Here is a 19,430-nt window from a genome sequence, read left to right on the forward strand (position 1 = left end):
AAATTCCTGCTGCTAAGATGTATGAACCTGATATCTCTGTCTCTGTGGTGGTGGAGGTGGGGGCTCTGAATGTTATCTCAGTCCCTTGCCCTGCGGTTACCCCCCTTCACCACTTAATGCAGCCACTCCAGTTGCCTTTGACTCTTAAATTACCCAGGATGGTGGAGGGTGAAATCGTGCAGGACTGCTCTGAATTTGCTACCTGGCTCATCCTCCGTCCCTGAGTTTTTGCTTTTCTGAAAGGCAGCTTCTCTCAGGATCCCTAGAAGGGTCCCAGATCCTTAAAAAGACATTCCTATGTTCCCTTGGCTCACAGTCACATACAAGCTACCTGGACACATGGACCTTTTCTGCCACAGACCATTATACTGGCTGACCATGAGTTACTTTGTCCAGCCTCTTCTTATCTACAAGGAGAATGGTATGGATTTGTCCTATGAAAGGGGCACAAGAGATTCCCACAAGGTACATTATTTGCAGAGTTAAGTGATGTGATGCTTTTTTCCCCTCCCATAGATCACAGATTTCCACTTTACTACTCAGTTCTACTGCTCAGCTCCATCGAGTTTGAAAGCCATGTAAGATAACACTGATCCTCTGTAACTATGCATTAGCCTTTTCTACCAAATTCTTCACAAATTTGACAAGTCCAATTTGTAGAGAATTCATCCTTAGCCTGATTCTTTCAGGTTACTTCAAGCTCTATGGCCAATATAATTTATCAATTTCATAGTTGGAAGTGATCTATTACCAACAGGACATTTTGAAAATACTTTGGTAAGCATTTCTTTTCATCACCCGAAGCACAAATTCCAGTTTTTAGGCCTGAAACAATCATTTCAAGCCATTTCAGTTAAAACAGGAATTCACTAACACAGGTCCCATTTAGGTGCCCATATAGTGTTCTAAAGGCTTCTTGGAAATTTATCACTGTGGGCACCTTAGCAAATGATCAGGCCCCCATCACATACACACAGTCTTGACCAGATCCTGACAACTACACCAGATATGCAGGGATGTCAGGAGTGCGGCCTCCTCTTCTAGCCGCTTCAACCCAGGTCCGCTCCTGTCCAGCCACTGGGGCCCAGTCCGGTGCCTATAGACCCGGGGTCAACACCCAGGGCGAGGGACATGGATGATGCTTTCCCCTTTGCAGTTTCAGCTGGTAGCAAAGCCGAGCACATGCCAGAGACACAAAGACAGATACAGAACACTGGCACAACTGGTCACACAGGCCGCCTCAGCGAAGGGCTGCCTTCAACAGCTCTTACACACAGGACTCACATGAAAGGGAGAAGGACAGGGAAATGCTTGAGAGGGTCCAGTGCAGAGCCACAGGGATGATTAAGGGAGTGGAGCAGGCTGAGGGAGCTGGGCCTCTTTAGCTTGAGAAGAGAAGAGGAGACTGAGGGGTGACCTCATTAATGTTTATAAATATGTAAAGGGCGAGTGTCAGGAGGATGGAGCCAGGCTCTTCTCAGTGACATCCAATGATAGGACAAGGAGCAATGGGTGCAAGCTGGAACACAGGACGTTCTGCCTAAATATGAGACGGAACTTCTTCACAGTGAGGGTTACAGAGCACTGGAAAAAGCTGCCCACTGTGTGCAGTCTCCTTCTCTGGAGACTTTCAGGAGACTCTCTGGAGACTTTCAGTCTCCTTCTCTGGAGACTTTCAAAACCCACCTGGACGCATTCCTGTGTGACACGATTTAGGTGTTCCTGCTCCGGCAGGGGGATGGGACTAGGTGATCTTCCAAGGTGCCTTCCATTCCCTACCATTCTGTGATTCTGTGAAACAGAGACAGCTGAGCCCCCTGCCTCCTCTCCAGCTGGTAGAGGCAGAAGGTCAGTACTGCAGGCGCAGTCTGCACTCTCCAGGTTTTCAAGCACACACGCATTTGTGGATCCCTCAAGTGCCTGTCATGGCTCTTCTGTCCACCTGGAACCCCTGCCCAGACCCCAGACCCTTTACATACTTCAGAGGTCACCTACTGACAAGCTGCTCCAGCTTGAAGCACACCGCAAATGCACACAGTCACACGCTGGTCCCTCACGCACACCACAGGCACAAGCGTGCCGGGGCATAGCAGCATGGACCCACCACCCGAGACCCCCGCCCCTTGCTGTCCGGCCCAGATTAAAGTCTGTGGGTGAATGCCCACACGTCGTCCCCCCCCACACCCAGCGCCGTGCCCCCAGCGCCGCTCCCTCAGGGCTCGGTAACGGCCGCACCCAGCCCCCCACCCCCACCCCGCGCACTGCTCCCCACCCAGCCCGAGAAGCACCCAAAGGTGCCACCACTTCTGCGCATGCACGGACGGAACTTGGGAGGCACCGAGGTTGTGGGTGGTTCGTACGTGGGGTCCCTGAGGCGGCGGGGGGGCTGAGGCAAAGGGAGGGAGGCCGGGAGGGAGGGAGGCCGGGAAGGGGAGCAGGAATGCGAGATGATAGGGAGGGGATGAGCAGTGTGAGGGACGGGGGGGAGACGGGTTTCCGCCCTATCCCGGGACATCCCAGCGCTCTGACAGGGGAAAAGGGTTTGATTTCGCTTTCTACAGCTATGAGACAGGAAGTGACTGAAAAGTCACGGAAAGCAAGAATTCTAGACAGTAAGAAAGCTATGGTAATAAGTATAGTGTACTTTGTTGCACACAAATTCTGTGCAACAATATGCTATTGTAGGTGAGAATAAACTACGCTGCTTGCTTAAATGGTTATGAATTGAAACAACTCTAATTATAACCACAGCCCTACGGTCTTTCCTCACTCTGCAAAGAATCCCTAAATAACCTGCCAGTTCCCATAGCACCAGCTGAAAGATGTCCTGAACATTTCTGCTGCCTCCCTGCAGCAAAAAACTTCTGCTCTATGGGGGGGGAATTGGGTCCTGCAACAGCCACTGGGCCGCAAGCATCTGCTTCTCTTTGCAGCAGCACCGTGGTGAACTGGGGCATCAAGAGGCAGTATGGAGAAAATCATGGCAGATCTCTTGCGGGAAACCCTTGAGGAGCTAGGGAGATATGCCTTCCCGAGATTCAAGAGGGAACTCAGTAAAATCCAGCCCAAGGAGCAGTATGAGCGCATCGAACTGGAGAGCCTGATGGGGCTGTCACGAGCAGCCCTCGCCGAGCTGCTGTGCAGCCACTACGGGCAGCCCTACTGCGTGGAGGTGACAGTCAGAGTGCTGAGGGCCATGGGCAGGAGCACCCTGGCATATACACTCCTGCGCAGGCTGACCTATGGTAAGTTAAGGGAAATGAGGTGCAGGCAGGGACTGGGGTAGCCCTGAGTCCAAGTGTCCCATACCTGTTACTACAAGTGCTGCAGAAGCCTGTTCCCCTTGGCACTGCACTGCCTTCAGCCCAAAATGCTGTGCTAAGACACACATCTCAGAACCTGGTCCCATAGAGAGCAAATGCTTCCTTCTACCCAGGTCTCCCTGGGAGATCCAGGGTGCACTCACAAGTCTCCAGTCGGTGTAAATAACTTGCAGATGAAGCAACATGCTCTCTGCTCCAGCCTCACCCCAGAGAAGCAGCTGGACGGTCCCTGCACAACCCCACCTCTCCCCATGGGCCCCACTGCAGAAAGGCAGAATGCACTGGATGGGGCTCTGGGCTACAAAGAGCAGGGGCACCCTCCTGGGTGGAGGGTAGGGGGTTCCTGCCCAATCCCAACATCCCACCTTCATCAGACCTTGCTCTTCCCTGGGGGAAGAAGGGAGAAGCCTGATACATCAACCATTCAGGTTCTTTTATCGTTAGAACTTCCCTGATGAGGTGAGGGATGAATTGCACCAAATGTATTCTCCACTTCTCTGCAAGGGGCAAGTTTTGTTGAGCGCTACAGAGAAACTGTGATCCAGAAAGCCTCTAATGTGGCTAATATCATCATGGCTCTCCTCCGTGAACGTGTACTGACCTCTGAGCAGTCTGACAGCATCATGTCAGAAGGAACCAACCAGAAGAGAATGCAGAAGCTCTACGAACTGGTGCCAATGTGGGATGTCACAAACAAATATTGCCTATATAAGGTTCTATGTGAAACAAATCCAACTCTCACTTTAGTATATACAGGTAAGAAATGTACCCTTACTATCTTCCCAGTTGTGAAAAAGTCAAGACAGAGGCTTGGCCTTTCAGGATAATGGGCCAACTACAGGTGCATATAAACACCTTTGTCCTTGGGACAGTCAGGAGCAGTTTCTTCTAGGAGGTGGCAGCACATCAGTTACTGTCAAACGACAAAAGTAGAGGAGGCTATTAAGAACACATTAAAAAAACTCATGTTTCCACCAGAATCCCAGAACTGCAGATGTAGTGCTTTAACCCTAATTATTTCCTCTTCACTGTCTCCTCTGTCCTGCAGCTGTCCAGGCACAGGGTAGCATCATATCAGAGGGTAAGTGCTGGGTGTACTCTATACCATCACTCCCTTGTTTTCTGAATGCGTCGACCCTTCCAAAGTCCCCTCCTGTCCCATTCAGTGCTGTAATGCATTTTAAGATGGCTGAAGATCCAGGCAGTCCTTGGCTTTTGGTCCCCATCCTTGACCTATGCACTGGATGGTGCTGGAAGGTGCTGCTCTACCACACCATAGCATGTACCTCCTCCTGTTGCTCAGCTGCATTTCTTTACTTAGAAGCTGTCTCACCTTTGCTCTGCTCCAAGCAGCCCTTCCCAAGCACTCGAGGCAATCAAGTAACCCTGCTTTCTGTAGCTCACCACTGACTCCTCTCTCCTGCAGGTCCCCAGAAACGTATTGTAGAATTACAAGGTAAGCTCTGAACTTCTCTGCAACGTCATGCCCTTGTTTTCCTAATGCATCACCCTCCCAAAACCACCTCCTGTCCCATTCGGTGCTCTAATGCATTTTAAGATGGTAGAGGATCCAGGTAGTCCTTGGCCTGTGGTCCCCATCCTTGAGCTATGCACTGAACAGTGCTGGAAGGTGCTGCTCTCCCACACCACAGCAAGTACTTGTTTGTGTTGCTCAGCTGCATTTCTTTTACTTAGAAGCTGCCTCTCCTTTGCTGTGCTCCAAGCAGCCTTGCCCAAGCCCTCGAGGCAATCAGGTCACCCTGCTTTCTGTACCTCACCACTGACTCCTCTCTCCTGCAGGTCCCCGGGAACAGTCTGGCATTAGATTTCAGGGTGGTAAGTGCTGGGTGAACTCTGAACTGCTCATCATCATCACGCCCCTATTTTCTGAAGGCGTCACCCTCCCAAAGTCCCCTTCTGTCCTATTTCATGTAATAATGAAGTTCAAGACGGCTGAGGATCCAGGCAGTCCTTGGCTTTTGGTCACCATCCTTGAGCTATGCACTGGACAGTGCTGGAAGGTGCTGCTCTCCCACGCCATAGCAATACCTCCTCCTGTTGCTCAGCTGCATTTCTTTACTTAGAAGCTGTCTCACCTTTGCTCTGCTCCAAGCAGCCCTTCCCAAGCCCTTGAGGCAATCAAGTCACCCTGCTTTCTGTACCTCACCACTGACTCCTCTCTCCTGCAGGTCCCCGGGAACAGTCTGGCATTAGATTTCAGGGTGGTAAGTGCTGGGTAAACTCTGAACTGCTGATCATCATCACGCCCTTATTTTCTGAAGGCGTCACCCTCCCAAAGTCCCCTTCTGTCCTATTTCATGTAATAATGAAGTTCAAGATGGGTGACGATCCAGGCAGTCCTTGGCTTTTGGTCGCCATCCTTGAGCTATGCACTGGATGGTGCTGGAAGGTGCTGCTCTCCCACGCCATAGCAATACCTCCTCCTGTTGCTCAGCTGCATTTCTTTACTTAGAAGCTGTCTCACCTTTGCTCTGCTCCAAGCAGCCTTTCCCAAGCCCTCGAGGCAATCAGGTCACCCTGCTTTCTGTAGCTCACCACTGACTCCTCTCTCCTGCAGGTTCCCCGGCACGGTCTGTCTATATAGTTCCAGATGGTAAGTGCTGGGTGAACTCTAAACTGCTCAGCATCGTCATCCCCTGATTTTCTGAATGCGTCACTCTCCCAGAGGTGTTCCCCAGGGATCTGTGTTGGGGCCCATCCTCTTTGATATCTTCATGGATGATTTGGATGACTGAATTGAGTGCACCCTCAGTAAGTTTGCAGACGACACCAAGACGAGGGGAAGTGTCGATCTGTCGGAGGGTAGGAAGGCCCTGCAGAGGGACCTGGACAGGATGGGTCGATGGGCAGAGGCCAATGGGATGAGGTTCAACGTGGCTAAGTGCCGGGTCCTGCACTTTGGCCACAACAAGCCCATGTAACGCTACAGGCTTGGGGTGGAGTGGCTGGAAAGCTGTGCAGAGGAAAAAGATCTGGGGGTGCTGGCTGATGCTCATCTGAACACGAGCCAGTAGTGTGCCCGGGTGGCCAAGAAGGCCAACAGCATCCTGTCTTGTATCAGGAACAGTGCAGCCAGCAGGACCAGGGAGATGATCGTCCCCCTGTACTCTACTCTGGTGAGGCCGTGCCTCGAGTGCTGTGTTCAGCTTTGGGTCCCTCAGTACCAGAAGGACATCAAGGCCCCACAGCATGTCCAGAGAAGGTCTACGAAGCTGGTGAAGGGTCTGGAACACAACTCCTATGAGAAGCAGCTGAGGAAACTGGGGTTGTTTAGTCTGGAGCAGAGGAGGCTAAGGGGAGACCTTATTGCTCTTTACAAACTACCTGAAAGGAGGCTGTGGGGAGCTGAGGGTCCAGCCTCTTCTCGCAGATAACTAGTGACAGGACTAGAGGGAATGGCCTCAAGTTGCACCAGGGGAGGTTTCAGTTGGAAATTAGGAGACATTTCTTCTCAGGAAGAGCAGTCAGGCATTGAGACGGGTTGCCCAGGGAGGTGGTGGTGTCACTGTCTCTGGAGATGTTCAAGGAAAGGTTGGACCTGACACTTAGGGACATGGTATAGTTGGGTGGGTGACATTGGTAGTAGGGTGATGGTTGGACCAGATCATCTTGAAGGTCTTTTCCAACCTTAATGATTCTATGATTCTAATGCAGTTTAAGATGGCTGAGGATCCGGGCAGTCCTTGGCCTTTGGTCCCCATCCTTGAGCTATGCACTGGACGATGCTGGAAGGTGCCGCTCTCCTACACCATAGCACGTACCTCCACATGTTGCTCAGCTGCATTTCTTTACTTAGAAGCTGTCTCACCTTTGCTGTGCTCCAAGCAGCCTTTCCCAAGCCCTCGAGGCAATCATGTCATCCTGCTTTCTGTACCTCACCACTGACTCCTCTCTCTTGCAGATCCCTGGGAAGACATTTTCCATCTCCAAGGTGAGCTCTGAACTGCTCAGCATTGCCATCCCTTTATTTACTGAATACATCATCCTCCCAAAGTCCCCTGCTGCCCCATTTGGTGCAATAATGCATTTTAAGATGGCTGAGGATCCAGATAGTCCTTGGCTTTTGGTCACCATCCTTGAGCTATGCACTGGACGGTGCTGGAAGGTGCTGCTCTCCCACGCCATAGCAATACCTCCTCCTGTTGCTCAGCTGCATTTCTTTACTTAGAAGCTGTCTCACCTTTGCTCTGCTCCAAGCAGCCCTTCCCAAGCCCTTGAGGCAATCAAGTCACCCTGCTTTCTGTAGCTCACCACTGACTCCTCTCTCCTGCAGGTCCCCAGAAACACATTGTAGAATTACAAGGTTAGCTCTGAACTTCTCTGCAACGTCATGCCCTTGTTTTCCTAATGCATCACCCTCCCAAAACCACCTCCTGTCCCATTCGGTGCTCTAATGCATTTTAAGATGGTAGAGGATCCAGGCAGTCCTTGGCTTTTGGTCCCCATCCTTGAGATATGCACTGGACGGTGCTGGAAGGTGCTGCTCTACCACACCATAGCATGTACCTCCTCCTGTTGCTCAGCTGCATTTCTTTACTTAGAAGCTGTCTCACCTTTGCTCTGCTCCAAGCAGCCCTTCCCAAGCACTCGAGGCAATCAAGTAACCCTGCTTTCTGTAGCTCACCACTGACTCCTCTCTCCTGCAGGTCCCCAGAAACACATTGTAGAATTACAAGGTAAGCTCTGAACTTCTCTGCAACGTCATGCCCTTGTTTTCCTAATGCATCACCCTCCCAAAACCACCTCCTGTCCCATTCAGTGCTCTAATGCATTTTAAGATGGTAGAGGATCCAGGCAGTCCTTGGCCTGTGGTCCCCATCCTTGAGCTATGCACTGAACAGTGCTGGAAGGTGCTGCTCTCCCACACCACAGCAAGTACTTGTTTGTGTTGCTCAGCTGCATTTCTTTTACTTAGAAGCTGCCTCTCCTTTGCTGTGCTCCAAGCAGCCTTGCCCAAGCCCTCGAGGCAATCAGGTCACCCTGCTTTCTGTACCTCACCACTGACTCCTCTCTCCTGCAGGTCCCCGGGAACAGTCTGGCATTAGATTTCAGGGTGGTAAGTGCTGGGTGAACTCTGAACTGCTCATCATCATCACGCCCTTATTTTCTGAAGGCGTCACCCTCCCAAAGTCCCCTTCTGTCCTATTTCATGTAATAATGAAGTTCAAGATGGGTGACGATCCAGGCAGTCCTTGGCTTTTGGTCGCCATCCTTGAGCTATGCACTGGATGGTGCTGGAAGGTGCTGCTCTCCCACGCCATAGCAATACCTCCTCCTGTTGCTCAGCTGCATTTCTTTACTTAGAAGCTGCCTCACCTTTGCTCTGCTCCAAGCAGCCTTTCCCAAGCCCTCGAGGCAATCAGGTCACCCTGCTTTCTGTAGCTCACCACTGACTCCTCTCTCCTGCAGGTTCCCCGGCACGGTCTGTCTATATAGTTCCAGATGGTAAGTGCTGGGTGAACTCTAAACTGCTCAGCATCGTCATCCCCTGATTTTCTGAATGCGTCACTCTCCCAGAGGTGTTCCCCAGGGATCTGTGTTGGGGCCCATCCTCTTTGATATCTTCATGGATGATTTGGATGACTGAATTGAGTGCACCCTCAGTAAGTTTGCAGACGACACCAAGACGAGGGGAAGTGTCGATCTGTCGGAGGGTAGGAAGGCCCTGCAGAGGGACCTGGACAGGATGGGTCGATGGGCAGAGGCCAATGGGATGAGGTTCAACGTGGCTAAGTGCCGGGTCCTGCACTTTGGCCACAACAAGCCCATGTAACGCTACAGGCTTGGGGTGGAGTGGCTGGAAAGCTGTGCAGAGGAAAAAGATCTGGGGGTGCTGGCTGATGCTCATCTGAACACGAGCCAGTAGTGTGCCCGGGTGGCCAAGAAGGCCAACAGCATCCTGTCTTGTATCAGGAACAGTGCAGCCAGCAGGACCAGGGAGATGATCGTCCCCCTGTACTCTACTCTGGTGAGGCCGTGCCTTGAGTGCTGTGTTCAGCTTTGGGTCCCTCAGTACCAGAAGGACATCAAGGCCCCACAGCATGTCCAGAGAAGGTCTACGAAGCTGGTGAAGGGTCTGGAACACAACTCCTATGAGAAGCAGCTGAGGAAACTGGGGTTGTTTAGTCTGGAGCAGAGGAGGCTAAGGGGAGACCTTATTGCTCTTTACAAACTACCTGAAAGGAGGCTGTGGGGAGCTGAGGGTCCAGCCTCTTCTCGCAGATAACTAGTGACAGGACTAGAGGGAATGGCCTCAAGTTGCACCAGGGGAGGTTTCAGTTGGAAATTAGGAGACATTTCTTCTCAGGAAGAGCAGTCAGGCATTGAGACGGGTTGCCCAGGGAGGTGGTGGTGTCACTGTCTCTGGAGATGTTCAAGGAAAGGTTGGACCTGACACTTAGGGACATGGTATAGTTGGGTGGGTGACATTGGTAGTAGGGTGATGGTTGGACCAGATCATCTTGAAGGTCTTTTCCAACCTTAATGATTCTATGATTCTAATGCAGTTTAAGATGGCTGAGGATCCGGGCAGTCCTTGGCCTTTGGTCCCCATCCTTGAGCTATGCACTGGACGATGCTGGAAGGTGCCGCTCTCCTACACCATAGCACGTACCTCCACATGTTGCTCAGCTGCATTTCTTTACTTAGAAGCTGTCTCACCTTTGCTGTGCTCCAAGCAGCCTTTCCCAAGCCCTTGAGGCAATCAAGTCACCCTGCTTTCTGTACCTCACCACTGACTCCTCTCTCTTGCAGATCCCTGGGAAGACATTTTCCATCTCCAAGGTGAGCTCTGAACTGCTCAGCATTGCCATCCCTTTATTTACTGAATACATCATCCTCCCAAAGTCCCCTGCTGCCCCATTTGGTGCAATAATGCATTTTAAGATGGCTGAGGATCCAGGCAGTCCTTGGCTTTTGGTCACAATCCTTGAGCTATGCACTGGATGGTGCTGGAAGGTGCTGCTCTCCCATGCCATAGCAATACCTCCTCCTGTTGCTCAGCTGCATTTCTTTATTTAGAAACTGTCTCACCTTTGCTGTGCTCCAAGCAGCCTTTCCCAAGCCCTTGAGGCAATCAAGTCACCCTGCTTTCTGTAGCTCACCACTGACTCCTCTCTCCTGCAGGTCCCCGGGAACAGTCTGGCATTAGATTTCAGGGTGGTAAGTGCTGGGTAAACTCTGAACTGCTGATCATCATCACGCCCTTATTTTCTGAAGGCGTCACCCTCCCAAAGTCCCCTTCTGTCCTATTTCATGTAATAATGAAGTTCAAGATGGGTGACGATCCAGGCAGTCCTTGGCTTTTGGTCGCCATCCTTGAGCTATGCACTGGATGGTGCTGGAAGGTGCTGCTCTCCCACGCCATAGCAATACCTCCTCCTGTTGCTCAGCTGCATTTCTTTACTTAGAAGCTGTCTCACCTTTGCTCTGCTCCAAGCAGCCCTTTCTAAGCCCTCGAAGCAATCAGGTCATCCTGCTTTCTGTACCTCACCACTGCCTCCTCTCTCCTGCAGGTCTCCAGGCACAGTCTGGCCCTAAACCTCAGGGCGGTAAGTGCTGGGTGTACTCTTTATTGATCAGCATTGTTATGTTATCTCCTTATTTTCTGAATGCATCAGCCTCCCAAAGTCTCCTCCTGTCCCTCAAGACATACCCTTCCAAAAGCAGAGCTGGCTTTGAGTTTCCACCCTTCCCCTGTGCATCCTGGGCAGGGATCTGGTCTAGTACAGACTGAGCTTTGGAGGGAACAATCTCTCCACTTCTGAGATGAGAGGCTACAAAACACCCAAAGAGCTTATGGCTGAACTTAGGTAACGCAAATTATGATCCCTGTGAGGAAATGCAATACAGGGAATGTCTCCCTTCAGCCAACCTCAGACCTGTCCTGGGCAGTGGAGGAGAGAGATGCGAGTCTGCCTTTCTTCTCAGTGCTGGAGAGAGAGGCAAACTTGCCTCAGCTGGAGCAAGGTGGGCCACAATCTCAGCTCCACTTTGGGTAGGCATTCAAGACTCAAAGTTTACAAGCAAAGGCAGCAAAGTATCTTGCAACCATAATCAGGGAATAGCACAAAGGGGGCTCCCATGTGGCTGTGCCTCACAGCAGGGAGGGTTCCACTAACTTCACTCCAGTTCTCTTCCCAGTACCATTCAGGATAAGAAAGTCAGAAATATTCCTGACAAGTGTATTATCACATCTGATAAAACAAAATTAAATCCACACTGCAGCCAAATACCTAAGAGCTGTGTTCAGAGTGGAGAGTTACCCAGAGCAGCAGCTACATCAACTCAAATTCTATGTAGTCATGCTACTTAAAACATCTAAGGATCCAGACAGTTCTTGGCTTTTTGTTTCCTCCTTTGCACCATGTGCTGAGCAATGATGCAGCATGTCACTATTCCAGGGAGTGGCGAGTGTCTTCTACAGCTCAGCTGCATTTCTGTTTGCTGTTCCCCAAGCTGTCTTTTCAAGGGATCTATTGGGAAATGGAAGTACAGGGAGGATGGGAAGGGGCCATTCCTCAGGCCTCCTGCTGCTGAGCAAGAAATATGGGGCTCAAATGTCAGCTGAGATCTCTTGGCTTCAACCTTCATGAATAGGCCAGCAGGACAGGCATAGGAAGGATCTCAAGAGGTTTAGGAGAAAATGTAAAGGTGGGTTCTGGACTGGGACAGCTCCTCTGGAGCATTCAGGCTCAAGAAATTCCTACAAGACCTCAGGAGTTGGGGAGGTCATCACAGCTCCTGAGGCCTTATGGAGAAAGGATGCTCACTTGCTTGTTACTTGACAGCTGCAGCTGGGGACATGCCCTCCAAAAAGACAGACTGGTCGGACGAGGGCAGCAGCGTCCATGGGGCAGCAGCATCCATGTTACCACTCTTTGGAGACATTGATAAGAGCACCAGTCCCAGTTTGGGCAGGAACACACGCTCAGGTGCCATCTGCATGTCATGTCCCACTGAAGAGGTAAGGCAGTACTGGGTTCTCCTTGCTCCTGTCCTCACCTCGGCTACAAGAGCTTCTCGGAGCTCCTCTCCAAGGACAGTGTGTGAGTGCATGAAGACATCCAGCAGCTGGGCTCAGGGTCTGCACAACATCTCTGCCTGCTCATGCCACAGTGGTTTCCCAGGCCACCCTTGTACACATCCATCTCTGGGGTTGGCCAGCAAAGGGAAGTGAAAGGAGGGATTCATTTCCAATCACTTCAGTGCGTTTGTATACAATCCTAATGAGCTCTTTGACTCATTTCATGCGGGACAGTCAAAAGCCCGATGCATTTTCTGAGCCTTAAGCCCTGAGTCAGAGCTGGAGAAGTGCCCAGGAGGAAGCCCACAGGGCCAAGACCAGAACATGCTCTTTGATCCACGCCTGATGGATGAGGGGAGAGCCATGGATATTGTCATGGATATTGTAAGACAATATCCACAGCTCTGACATTGTCCCCCATTGAGATCCTCATAGAGAAGCTGTTGATGGATGGCAGGGTGGGCAAACAGTGAGGTGGATTGAAAATTGTCTGAACACCTTGGCCCAGAGGGTAGTGGTCAGCAGCACAAGGTCTAGCTGAAGTCTGGTAACTAGTGGTGTACATCAGGGATCTGTGCTGGATGCAATCCTGTTTAATATCTTCATTAATGATCTGGATAATGGGACAGAGCATACCATCACCAAGTTTGTAGATGACACACAACTGGCTGTACTATTGCACAGGGCTTCCCCAGTACAAGAAAGAGCACCATGGAGCTATGGGAGGGAGTCCCACACAGGGACATAGAACTGGCAAAAGGCCTGGAGCACTTCTATGAGGAAAGCCTGAGAGCACTGACACATGTTGCCAAGAGTGGTTGTGGGTCTTCTTCCCTGGAGGTCTTCAAAAAACTCTCTGGACATGATCCTGGGCAACCTGCTCTAGGTGGGCCTGCTTGTACAGGGGTTTTGGACCAGACTGTAGAATCATTTAGGTTGTAAAAGACCTTTAAGGTCATCAAGTCCAACCATCCACCTAACACTACCAAGTCCACCACTAAACCATGTCCCTAAGCAGCACACCCACACACATCTTAAATAGCTCCAGGGATAGCAACTCCACCACCTCCCTGGGCAGCCTGTTCCAATGCCTAACCACCCTTCTTGCTGCTTCCTCCAGCTTTTCTGCTGGGCAGCTTTCCAGACACTCTTCCCCAAGCCTATACCACTGCATGGGGTTGCTATGACCCAAGTGCAGGACCCAGCACTTACCATTATTGAATGTCATGTGATTGGACTCAGTCAATTGATCTAACTTATCCAGATCCCTCTGCAAACCTTTCCTACCCTCAAGCAGATTCAACACTCCCACCCAACTTGGTGTCATCGGCAAACTCACTGAGGGTGCACTCCATCCCCTCATCAAGATCATTGATAAAAGTCTTAAACAAAAGTGGCCCCGATACTGAGCCCTGGGGAACACCTGTGGCTCTGTGCCCACCAGGTTTAACTCCACTCACAACAACCCTTTGGCCCAACCGCCCAGCCATTTTTTTACCCAGAGAAGTGTACACCCATTTAAGCCATGGGCAGCCAGTTTCTCCAGGAGAATGCTGTGGGAAACGGTATTAGATGACCTCCTGAGGTCCCTTCCAACCTTGAACACCCTGTGATTCTGTGATTCTTGTTCAGGACTGGGCAGAAGAAGTGAAGCCAGAGATTATTGGGGACAAACGAGGGAAGAAAGAGATATACAGGTAAGCACCTGGTGGCTGGGTGTGTTCCATTCTGCCCTGCATAAACAGTTACAAGCATGGACCAGTTCTTACTGGAGGCGGAAGGGATTAATTCATGCCAATTAAAGATTTCTTGGCCAGGAAAGCCTCCAACAGAGGAAGACATCCATGCAACTGGAAGACACAGGTGCTTTTACAGTGCAGATCCCTGACATGTCTTCACACATTGGGCAGTTGTGCTGAGGAAAGCCTCAAAGCAGGACACTCCAAGGAAAAGGGCAGGGTGATCCTACAGCCTGGTGTTTAACTTGACAGTTCCTTTCTCCTCTCATTCCACCACTCTGCAGAGCTCACTTTCCTCGGGCTGGTCTGTTCCGCTGTGTCGAGACGGACCTTGAGTTCCTGGTGAGGACGGCCACCAGCATTGAGTACAAGTACTCCTTCTGGGAGCGTCACCTGGCTTCAGGGATCCCCCCTGTATGGATGGAGGCTGGCCCCGTGTTCGACATCCATGCCCCGCCAGGCACTGTAGAGGCCGTTCATATCCCACACTTCCTGTGTCTTGGAGGTACTGTGGCAAAGATGATGGCTTGGTGGGTGAGACAGCGAGGGGTCCTACAGGAATGCACACCCACTTGCTTGCTGGCTGCCCTGGTGGGGCAAATCACTCTCTAACATATTTTGTCCATTGACAGAGGGGAAGCAAAACACTTCCTGGATGCAAATTGCCCACATTGTTGATGGGAACCTACTCCTGGAGAAGCCTACAAGGGTGAAGTCATTCCATGCTGTGCTGGAGGACCCCAGCTTTTCCCCCATGGGTGTCATATTCCTTTCTGACAAATTGCCATTCATCTCCGTCCATTCCCTTGTGCTCCTCTATCGGGTCTTCAGTGCTGCAGACATCACCTTTCACCTCTACCTGATCCCCAACCATCGTGGCCTGCAAAAGGTGAGTGTGCCTCTGATTCTGTTCACTCAAGTTTGGTGGTTCCCAGGGTGCACACCCAGGTCACCTGTGCACGTCCTCTATGCAGTCAAGAGAGACAGGTGCCTCCAGACTGCAATTCCTCCCCCTGGCCATGGCACACATTACCAGACAGCTTCTGGGAGGACATGTCTCTCCCTTGACCACAAAACAGCCTTGGCCATGTGGTCAGAAGCAAGGCCCAACCTTTAGGTGCTTGCACTGGGGCACAAATCCCCAGAGAGGCCAGGCAGTGTGCCTGTCATCTAAGGAGAGGTGAGGGGCAGCAGCAACAACATGCCATCAGAGGGTGGCCTGGAGAGTTAATCTCAGGGGACACTAAACAACACCTTCTCTGTGCCTCTGGCCCAGCAAGAGCATCAGGGAAAGACCAGGTTCATGCGGTGAAATCACCTGGAGGAAAGGCCTCTGTTGAAGAAGGTCCCACAAGGCATCAGAGGGATCCTGCTCTTTCAATCTGCTTGTAGCTTTTCCTCCTCAGCTGAGACCTACAGAGCAATCAGACTAGCACTTTGTCTCCCTGCCCTCTTGGCACTCCTGTCACCACTTCTCACGTCACTGTGCTACAATTTTGCAGGCAGTGGATAAGGATGAGCAGAGAAGTGGACACTCACTCTTGGTGAACAAACCTCCCAACACCATCCGACCACTGAAATTTAACAGGTGGTATCGCGTATCCAGTCCTTCAAGGGCAGAGATAAACCCCAAAGTAAGTGAGCCTCGAACCTCACGACCAGGCTGAACAATAGTGTTCTCGTGGATCATCCTGACACACCACCCTGCCTCTGCTAGGAGCTGAAATTCGTCTACCTGGCATTGGACAGACGTCAGCTCTTCACCGAGATCTACACCAAGGACATGGAGGAAGGAATGCAGCTCACCTTGACAAAGGTGGTCCAGGAGGGCAAAAGGGACCGCAGGCTACTCTGGGGCACCCTTCTGAGGGCAGGTAGGGAGAGCGGGATGCAGGTCTATGTCACAGGTTCTGAAAGGCTTGGAGGATGTCCAAATGTTGGGGTCCCCTGGCCTGGGAAGGGAGCATGGTGCAGACATGCTCAGGTGCAGATATTCAGACATCAAATAGTGTGTGTCCCATCCTCCTGTCTTCAATTCATACTCTCCATTCTACTTCTGTCTCTCCTCCAGGTGACATCAAGCAGCCAGCCACCTCTTCCACTCCAACATGCTCAGGTTTGTTCATATTTTGGGGTGTGTGGGTTTGGCAGGGAGGTACAGGGAGAAGGCGTCTTCATCAGGCATCAAATGTGGAAGGAGTGTTTCCTCAGTCATGGTGGCAGATTTCCCTTCAGCAGACATACTCATCTCGGGGGAGAATGGGGGTAGACCTGTGTGGTGCCAGGAGTTGGACTCGATGATCCTTATGGGTCCCTTCCAACTCAGGATATTCTATGATTCTACGATTCTATGCTTTCATTCTCCCTAATATGGCCCAGGCTGCCAGAAGGGGAAGGGCCATGAGGCCGTAATGCAGAAGAATCTGTGGACTCCTGTGTCCCCTTCATCAGTGCTTCAGGATTCACTGCAACACCAAAGAAACACAGCTCAGGGTTGTGGCCTACAAAGCACATCTCTAGAAGCAGATTCTGTCTAGGGTGAGGAGGACCAGGATGAGATCTGCTTTGAGGTTATGGATATCTCTCTCTCCTGCACAAAATCTTAGTGGAAGTGGGAGATACAAGATGGATTAGTTTTCCGTGCCACCTATGCCCTAAGGGTCAAGGGACAGCAGTAATGGGACCTTCAGACTGGTGGGTTGTCTCCTGCCAAGCTGGCAGCAGCACCTGACCATTCACCCTTCTGTACATCTCCACCCTGTGCACCAGGACAGCATTTTGTGGAGAAACACCGAGAGCAGCTGATCCAGCGTGTGACATCAGTCAACAGCATTCTGGACCGGCTCCTCCAATATTCTGTTCTGAAAGACGAGCAGTACGAGATCATCCGAGCAAACAGCACCAGGCAGGAGCAAATGCGCCACCTCTACAGCTTCATGCCCAGCTGGGACAACACCTGCAAGGACCACTTCCTTGATGCGCTGAAGGAAACCAGTCCCTACCTTATCCAAGAGCTCCAGGGATCGTGAGGGCCGACTTGGGAGTGGTGGTGGTTCCAGGCAAACACAGGCCTTTGAGGACTGGGGAAGGGTGAGAGATGGGGAGCCCCAGGATGGGATCTAAGGACTCAGGGGAGCCTGCACTACAGTCTCAGGAGGAGCCAGAGGCCAGTGCTGCTGAGGGGGACCGATGAGGTAGTGTGGTGAACCTTCCTGTGCACTGCACCACGGGGGGAAAAAGCTGGCCCCAGAGCCAGCAGGTGTGAAAATAAAAATAAAAAAAAAAAAAACTTGAAATGGTGCTTCTGAGCCAGAAATTGTCCTCAGAGCACAAGAAGACTATTTGCACCCGTGTTTGTCACTTCCCGTGTTCTGCCTGCCCTCTGAGTGCTGTTCCAGCACAGCCCAGGTCTACCAGCCCCACACAGCCGCCTCAGCTGCCCCCAAGGATCCAGGGGGCTCAGGCATAGGGATGGCTCCTGGGTGTCCCCACAACTGACAGCTTCTGTCAGGAGACCCCCCTTGGGACAACGATCACCCCCACTGGCCCCTGCTGCCTTAGGGCTGCCCCCACAATCATCTCCCACAGCCTGAGTAACCCCAGGATCTCTGGCACCCCTGAATCCAGTGCCCCCACTGCCACTCCCCCAGCTCCCTCAGGGGGTGCCTGAGGAAATGGGAGGGAGGGAAGCCAAAAAGGGGAGCAGGGGATGCAAAAGAATAGGGAGGGGGCGAGCATTGTGAGGGATGGGGGGGTCCATGGCACACCAGCACAGCAGCGCCTGGGTTTCTGTCCTACCCTGGGACAACCCATCGCGCCCCCAGCCCAGGAAGGTTCGATTTATGTGCAGTTCCTGCAGGCCCATACCAGAACTCAAAACTACACACAAGGCTGGCTGCTGCCATCCCAACCCCAGAAGCTGGGGAACAAACATGCAGAGTGATGTTTTTCTTCCAGCATGGGCAACTACGGACATTTGCTTTGTTCCAGGTACATACTGGAAATTTTCTCAGTTTTAAGCACTACAACCTTACTATTTTCTCTTCCAATCCTCTGTTCCAGATCCCATATCTGCTACAGTGAATGGCATTGTGAAGCCCAGGCACACTGTGCAGGCTTAAATTCCAGTCCTTTGGAGAGCAAGACTTTGGTTTATGACCAGGAATTTAGCAATCCAAGTGCATTATGCCTGTGTTGCTATAATTAAATCAATGGCATAGAGCTGTAAGCAGGGCTGACATTTCTGTCTGTTAGCCACACACAACAATATTACAATTAATGACAGATCTATTTTACTTATCTTGAACCACCTATTTGGTAACTACAGGCCTGTCAGTCTCATGTCAGTGCCTGGTAAAATTATGGAGAAGATTATCCCAGGAGTTACTGAAGCGCACCTGGGGGACAATGCAGTCGTTGGTCCCAGTCAGCATGGGTTCATGAGGGGTAGGTCCCGTTTAACAAATCTGATTTCTTTTTATGATAAGATCACCCATCTAGTCAATCAAGGGAACCCAGTTGATATAATCTTTTTGGATTTCAGTAAAGCTTTTGACACAGTTTTGCATAGGATCCTACTGGACAAAATGTCCAGCATACAGCTGAAAAAAAAAAACATCATACGATGGGTGAGCAATTGGCTGACAGGTAGGGCTCAAAGGGTTGTGGTAAATGGGTCCACATCAGGCTGGCGGCCGGTCACCAGTGGGATCCCCCAGGGCTACATTTTATGGCCAGTTCTTTTCAATGTTTTTATAAACAATTTGGATACAGGATTAGAAGGTGTTTTGAGTACATTTTCTGATTATACTAAACTGGAAGGTGTTTTTGACTCTGTTGAGGGTAGAAAGGCCTTGCAGAGGGATCTGGACAGATTAGAGAGCTGGGCAACCACCAACTGCATGAAGTTTAACAACAGCAAGTGCTGGGTCCCGCACCTGGGACGGGGCAACCCTGGCTCTATTTCTGTTTGCTTGTTGTGTTTCTGTTTTGTTCTTTTTTTTTTTTTTTCTATATAATTTTCAAGGGAATTTTGACTTCTTCAGCCCTGGAAAATTTCACATGAGAACAGTGCATCCCAGGGTTTTTCCTTCTTACAAGTACTGATGAAAAAGAAGTCAACAATACCCCCTGAAAGAAAGCCATTCCCACCTTAGGCTTAACTGATTTTTCTTTTTATGTAATCTTCTTGTTCATAGGGCTGCATTTTCCCTTCTAAAGACAGTGGTTGCTACAGTTGAGCTTAGTATTGTCAAGATTTTATGTATTTGTGGATCTCCAACACATACTGAGTCAACCTTTCATCCCCTCCCAGTAAGACAG

General features: G+C 51.0%; 1 protein-coding gene across 1 annotated transcript; it reads left to right on the forward strand.

Annotated features, from left to right (window-relative positions):
- Positions 1–2,258: 2,258 nt before the first annotated feature.
- LOC106049128 (caspase recruitment domain-containing protein 8) lies at positions 2,259–17,661 on the forward strand. Its single transcript, XM_066987075.1, has 17 exons — positions 2,259–3,245; positions 4,372–4,605; positions 4,750–4,779; positions 5,902–5,937; positions 7,246–7,275; positions 7,991–8,020; positions 8,754–8,789; positions 10,098–10,127; positions 10,859–10,894; positions 12,134–12,309; positions 14,002–14,066; positions 14,393–14,613; positions 14,741–14,997; positions 15,611–15,742; positions 15,826–15,982; positions 16,180–16,224; positions 16,878–17,661. The coding sequence occupies exons 1-17, from the start codon at positions 2,969–2,971 to the stop codon at positions 17,135–17,137; spliced, it is 2,052 nt and encodes a 683-aa protein (XP_066843176.1). The 5' UTR covers positions 2,259–2,968; the 3' UTR covers positions 17,138–17,661.
- The last annotated feature ends 1,769 nt before the right edge of the window (positions 17,662–19,430 follow it).

This window comes from Anser cygnoides, chromosome 38, assembly GCF_040182565.1.
Source record: "Anser cygnoides isolate HZ-2024a breed goose chromosome 38, Taihu_goose_T2T_genome, whole genome shotgun sequence".
NCBI lineage: Eukaryota > Metazoa > Chordata > Aves > Anseriformes > Anatidae > Anser > Anser cygnoides.